This window comes from Mus caroli, chromosome 14, assembly GCF_900094665.2.
Source record: "Mus caroli chromosome 14, CAROLI_EIJ_v1.1, whole genome shotgun sequence".
Taxonomy (NCBI): Eukaryota; Metazoa; Chordata; class Mammalia; order Rodentia; family Muridae; genus Mus; species Mus caroli.
In genome coordinates this window covers 68,766,807-68,773,714 of record NC_034583.1, presented here as the reverse complement: position 1 = coordinate 68,773,714, position 6,908 = coordinate 68,766,807, and the positions used below count along the sequence as shown (strand labels likewise).

The 6,908-nt window shown below is 44.9% G+C and overlaps 1 protein-coding gene across 1 annotated transcript in view; it reads right to left on the bottom strand.

Annotated features, from left to right (window-relative positions):
* The window catches only part of Epsti1 (epithelial stromal interaction 1), a 96,542-nt gene extending 91,896 nt beyond the window's left edge, over nucleotides 1-4,646 (bottom strand). The window contains 1 exon segment of the mRNA XM_021182135.2: nucleotides 4,350-4,646. Coding sequence (XP_021037794.1) covers nucleotides 4,350-4,528 — 179 coding nt within the window. The 5' untranslated portion in view covers nucleotides 4,529-4,646.
* Nucleotides 4,647-6,908: the final 2,262 nt, after the last annotated feature.

Here is a 6,908-nt window from a genome sequence, read left to right as displayed (position 1 = left end):
GGCACCACAGGCTTGCCCACAAGCAGGACCTATTAGGGGCATTTTCTCATTTGAGGTTCCCTCTTCCCAAATGACTCTATTTTCTGTCAAGTTGACACAGAACTCCCAGCACATTGACTTCCTGTCAACTTTATATGCAAACACATCAATGTTGAGCCAAAGCCTTTCTCCTTGTCCCCAACATGCCATTAATACCAATATCACACTATAAAGCAGATTCCAAACTTTCACAGTCCCACAAGTATTACAGACTCAAGCACTTCAGGTTCTAAAATGCCCAATCTATCTAAAAGATCTAAAGTCTCTCTGAAACACCAATCTCTCTAAAATCCTAGTCTTTCTAAAACTCAAATGTCTCTTTTAAAATTCCAAAATCTCTATAAAAGGCTGTTAGATGTGGATTCCTGTGAAATTAAAAAGAAAAGAAAAAAAATATTCAACTTCTTAGATCTAAGAAGGAAGAATCAGGGTCCAGTCACAATCAAATCAAAGCAAACTCAAAGTCTGATGGTATTAAAAGTTGAGTGTTTGGCTTCTGAGACCCCACTCACAACCCTCCAGACTCCAAGGGCCCTGGCCAGCTAGCTCTGTTCCTGGGCTCATCCTCTGTAGCACACACAGTTTGTCTCCTAGGCTATAGCTGACTCAATTCTGCAGCTGCCGGGGTCCTCAGCAGTCTTCCTATGGTACTGGCTTCTCCAAAATGCTTGGGGATCCACCAAAACTGGCCTGCTCCTTCACCAACAACCTCTTCTGGGCTCTCTTCAGGGACTCTAACCCTGCCACCTACTACTGTGCCTCAGCTTCTCTTCATGGCCCGTTCATGCTTCCACAGTACCACATTACCAGGTCTGCTGGGAGCCCAAGGTACAGCCTTGGCCACCTCTGGACTACAACTTCTACGCTGACTCTGCCAAAACAAGTCCCAGATGATTTCATTTCAGTGATGCTGGCCTCTTTAATCAATCCTGGATGATTCTTCAGACCCAGTATTGCTTGTCCCAGCGAAGCAAAGGTTTCATTTTGGAAGCTTAAAGTTCAAACTTTCAAGTGGCCTTGCTAGACTCTTCAAGGGATTCTTAAACTTCCCTCTGATATCTCAGAGTCAGGCTTCCCTCGTCTGTGCTGCTCTCAACATTACCTTCTAAGAGCCCACAACACCTCGTTAAGCTCTGAATTCCAAAGTCCTTCCACAATCCTCCCCAAAACACAAGGCCAGGTCTCCCACAGCAATATCCTATGGCCTGGAACCAGTTTGTGTCTTAGTTTTCTGCTACTGTGATAAAGTATCCTGTCCAAATACAGCTCAGGGGGGATAGGCATCTTTCTTCCTTCCTTTCTTTCTTTCTTTCTTTCTTTTCTTAATCAAGCAAACTTTAATTTTCATTGTGATATAAAACCAAAGTTAACCAAAGTGTCTGATATTTTTGCAAATCCTTGGGATTATAACATTAAAGTATCACTCAATCAGCATAAATGCTATTTATATTCATAATGTATAGACTAGGTAATGATCTGGATGCCAATACTATGAACTTAGATTGGATTTAAGACTTCTAATTCTGTACGGCAAGCAGACTAAATCTCTCCACTCCTGTTTTGTGAGACCCAAGGAAATTGTCTCCCCAACTCTCAACCCTCCTTCCCCACCGCCCCACATACATTAAAAAATGCCTGAGGCAGAACTGGCCTCCAAATGCTGAGCTGTCTCTGCACTCCCCACTACATCACAGCTAGAATAATAGCTGGGAAGCCCTTTGAACTGCTGGAGGGTTGTTAATGCATTTATTTAGGGCCAGTATATAAGAGATCTCTACACGATGGTTCGAGAGATCTAGTGTTGATTCTTACTTGAATGTTCTTTTTTTCTTTTCCTTTTTTTTTAATGGATATTTTCTTTATTTACATTTCAAATTTCATCTTACAACTCTCAGGTCATACTCTATCACCAAAGGAAGTCAGGGCAGGGACTCAAGGCTAGAACGCAGAAGCAGAAGCTGATGCAGGAGCCAAGAAGGAGTGCTACATACTGGCTTCTTGTGGGTTGCTAGGCCTGTTTTCCCATAGCACTCAGGACCAGGGGTGGCACAACTCGCAGTGAGCTCCGCCCTCCCGTGTTAATCTTCAATCAAGAAAATGCACCACAGGCTTGTCACGGGCCAATCAAGGGGGAGCATTTTCTCCATTAATGTTCCCTCTTCTGAAAGGACTCTAGCTTTTGTCAAATTGGCACAAAACTACCAGAGCACTTGTGTATTTTATTTTGTAAAAAAAGGTCTTTTACATCAATATGTTTTCTCATGATAGCATCGTCAATAAATGGCTGTTACATGAAGTCATGGCTGTCAGCTTGTCAGCTTCCAGCATTTACTGAATACTAGCTTAAAGGATGCGATCATGTCACCCACCTTTAGTAATGAGAAAATGGAGGCACATAGTAGCTAAGCATGATATTCAGAGAGCAAGTAACCATAGAATCAGAACTTGAACTCATCGACTGGGCATCAAAGCCCATGATTGTAATCCCCACATTGAATCTGTTGCCCACATGAACTAACAGAAGAAGGTTGCCTACAAATGAAGTTAAAGTTACCTTTACCACACAAATGAACTATTAAGACACTTAGCATCCTCCTTTCTTATTTTCCATCTCTCTCTCTCTCTCACACACACACACACACACACACACACACACGCACACACACGCACACACACACATCTCCTAAATTTTCTCCCCCAGATAAGTAAGACCTTCATAATTTTTTGTTGTTGTGTTTACTGAGATGCCGTTTTGCTCTCATGCAAGCCCCTTTACCTACCAATTTAATTAAGGAAGCAACTTAGCGAGTTGACATAGTGAATAAAGATACAAGCTGAATCCAGAGTGGTCCAAACACTCAGATGTTAACCACCCAAAGGGGAGAGCATTCTCTAATGCTGCTGACTACCACCAACTCTAATGAAGCAACTGATTTCTTTCAGGAAGTTCTCTAATGTTCTAGCAGCAAACTGTTCCTTTCAGAGGGATTTGGTCCAGCAAGATGAGGGAGAGATTAGCATCCCATCAGAAAACAGAAAGAGACAACTGCTTAGTGCCCAGGAGATGAGAGGAGCATACAAAGACGTGCTTATATCTAAATAGATGCTTCCTAATAAAAGGGTTTTTATCATTAACTACTCATAAGAGTGAGACCAGTTTATAGACATGTGACTCGGAGTTAATGAACTTCTGTTATGGCAAGATTGCCAGTTATTCTGAGAGAAATTCCACAGTCTCTGATTGACTCCCAGATCACCTGCCCCATCTAAGGGTAACTACACTGAACAGTATCATAACCTTCCTACCTTCAGAAACGACATGGAGATGAAAGAATCACTAGTGCTAGTGTGTATTGGTCATAAGGTTATGTAGCTGTTCCTTAGCAACCAGCACTTGTCTTTCTTGCAACAAAGAAGTCGCTGCAAAGCCCGGAAACTAAAAATACAACCATTTGTACAGTTCTAATTCACAGAGGCGGCACTTCAAACCACCGTGCTGAGTGGGGGGAAAAAAGAGCCCATTCCACCCCGTGCAAGGAGAGGGTCGCTGGCATTCTACAAAGCTTGCTTTCAAACTTTATATACCCCAGTACAGGGGAATGCCAGGGCCAAGAAGTGGGAGTGGGTGGGTAGGGAAGCAGGGCGGGGGGAGGGTATAGGGGACTTTCGGGATAGCATTTGAAATGTAAATGAAGAAAATATCTAATAAAAAATTGGGGAGAAAAGAAAAAAAAGCTCGCTTTCAGGATGCCACCGTCAGTCCTTAAACAGTAGATCAAGAATAAACGCCTCCTATGAGTCCCTGCTTTGCTTAGCATGCAATCCAATCTTGAGCATCTGGGTTCCTCACTCTCAGCTGTACTGATGGAAACTTTAAGTTAGACCATTAGAGAACTTCCAGATAGCTTTAAGGATATCTGGACCCTCTGCATCACGCTCCTTCTTGCCTTTATTCTAGCATGGTAGTCCCATTTAGAGTCGCCACCCCTTTCTCTAGTAAAGAAAAAGTTACTTTCATAAAGAATGAAAAGCCCAGGTTGCATATATCCATCTTTTAATCCTTGAGCCAGTCTTAAGAATCAGTGGACTGGGGGTGAGAATATGGTATAAAGGTCTGCAAACTGGCAGGTGCAAGGCATAATAAATCAATTCCTACGTGATTTTAAAGAGGTAAATGATATATAACTCTTTCAAAATCCCTGTTATTAAGCCTCTGTGATTTCACTCTCCAAAGACGAGGAAGGTACCTGGTGCCTGATTATATTCGGGAACAGGACTTCCTCCTTCCAAAGCAGCTTGCAAATACTTACCTTCCCTGATCAGCATGCCCCTGCCTCTCCATCTTGGGGCCCTTGGGAGCTGCCACCTCCAAACTCTGTCTCCGGTTTTGCTGCAAGCCCAGCTCCCTGCGCTGCCCAGCTCCACCGTGGTCCCGAGAGATGGAGGAAGTGTCCAAGCCTGGGCCCACCACCTTACTGCGGGTGTACATGGTCCACAGCCCGTGGGGTCCTGGCCACAGCCTTTGAGGGACGGATGCTGGTAAGGGCTTCTAAGGAGGCTCGAGGAAGGGGTTCTGAAGAGCAAGGAGAGCGGTTTTAACAGCTGAGTTTCGATTTCTCTTTAACCACCCGCTGGGTTCAGAGAACTTCCTCATTCATTCTCTACCCGGACACCCTCAGACTTTCTCACAGGTTAGGTTCCTGGGCTGAGCCTGCCTCTAGCAAGGCTGAAGAACTGAGCCGGTTCACCTAGCTGCAGGTGATCGGGCTCAGGGATTCATAGCCACTGCAGAGAGCACGAGAGATCATTATGAAGCTTAGAAGCTTGGGAAGCTTCTAAGCTGGTGCAAAATAGCCAGAAACCCAGAGAAACGTGAGGAGCTGTTTAACGGGTGTCCCTGAGTTGAGGTCACTGTCTGTCCCTGAGTTGAGGTCACTGTCAGAAGCTGGAGACCAGGGACATATTACCCTGAGTCTCCATAGATTAGGACAATAACTAAAAGCAATGGAACAGAAAAAAGAATAGTTCTGTTTGTTAGTTGTGGCTGCTGTTTGGCGGTCAGAGGAAGTGGAAAGTGAAATCAGAAGAAAGCAAAAAAAAAAAAAAAAAAAAAAAAAAAAAAAAAAAAGAAAGGAAAAAAAAAAAAAAACCAGCAGAGCTGGAGAGGCGAGCTGAGGGATAGGCAGAGCTGAGGGCCTGTTAGCCTAAGTGATTGCCTAAGCATTCAAAAACCGACGGATTAAATGCCCATCCTAAGCACAACTTCCAGTGATCCAGCTCTGTTGAAACGTTAAAAACAAAGACCAGGTTTACAAGACTATTTCCATAGGTCTTGGACTATGTTCTGGCATCCTTTGTTTGTTTAGTTTTGTTTTTAAGGTTCCAGAAAATCCTGATGTGACTGTGTGGCTGGGGTGGTGGTGGCAGGGCATTATGACAGGGCTTCTGCTATAAAATTATGTGGTGTGTACCCATCCAGGTGATGTCCTACGGCAGAGCCTCTCTGCTTGGCAACTGGCTGCCCGGAGGTTTCACTGTCTTGGTTTATTTATTATTGGTGCTTAGAGCAGAAAGACAAATGCATGTTGGATAGCTAATAAGAGAATAAAATTGAAAGGTTGCAAGTGATAAAATAGGAAGGGAGAAGGCAGTGGCCATTGGAGTGCGTAGTCTGCTGCACACACCACAGCAAGGAGGTGTTGGAGCTTGGTTAAGTGGGCCAGAGCATCTCAAAGCTCAGAGAGGATTAGAACCACATAATGGGTGTGTTAGAACGGGTATGTAGGTGCCTACCCTAGAGTTCAGCTCTGGAGTGGGCCTAAGGAATTGCCCTTCCAACAGTTCTCAGTGAGGCTGATCCAAGGCCATTCTGTGAACCAGTGCTGAAGGCAATGTAGACGGCAATGGGGGTGGGCCAGCGGGGGATGAACCGGCAACGGGGCGGCGGGGGGGGGGGGGGCTCTCCATAGAGCAGATCTCTTGAGAAAGTCAAAGTGAAGGTGAGATGGAAAAAAAATGAACAGGTTAATAACAGGAAGAAAAACTGAGGACCTGGTTAGTAAAGCTAGGCCAGAGATGTGTATTAGCAGTAAGGCCGCTGTGTGGGAAATACAAAGTAGACATTAAAACCCAAACCAAACTAGAGATAACAAACAAAACTAAACAAGCAAATAAACACCAGGGAGAACTGATCCATCCCCAGGGGCAGTGGAGGGAGGGAAGGGAGGCCTTACATCACTCTGAGATCATGGACACATGCTGGCCCCAGGGCAGAGGTAAGCTTGCTTTCTTTGAGGTCCCATTTTCCTCATCAGCACTGTGGGACCAGAAGTCCCCGTCTCCACCTTGTAAGGTGTTGTGAGGACTAAGGAGATACTTCATATCAATGGTTGTCCGAGATGATTTTTGCCTCCAACAGACATTAGGCAAAGCCTAGAGACAGTTGTCACAGTGGAACCTAGAGAAGGAAGGATACCTGGCATCTAGTGGGGAGAAGCCAAGAACACCGCTAAACATGAAATACTGTTCAGACAGCAGCCCCACAGGAGAGAGTCACGCAGACCCAAATGCCCATGCCCAGAAGCAGCCAAATCCTCATGATAGACCCAATCAGAAAGCTCCAGTCATGTCACAGCAGCCATGGTGACCTTAGGAGGAGGCCAGCATGACCTGCCTGGAGGCTGTACTGGGCCCGGTCATGAGTTCTTGGGGAATGTCACAGGAATCCTTGCTTCAAAGAGAAGATCCGTATTTTGGCAGTGGCATTGGATTTAACATTTGAGGAAGGGAAAAGGCAAGTTAGGGGAAACCCAGCCCCAACCCCCAAACAGCTAGTAATGGTGGTAGTGATTTCAAAGATATATTTGTTT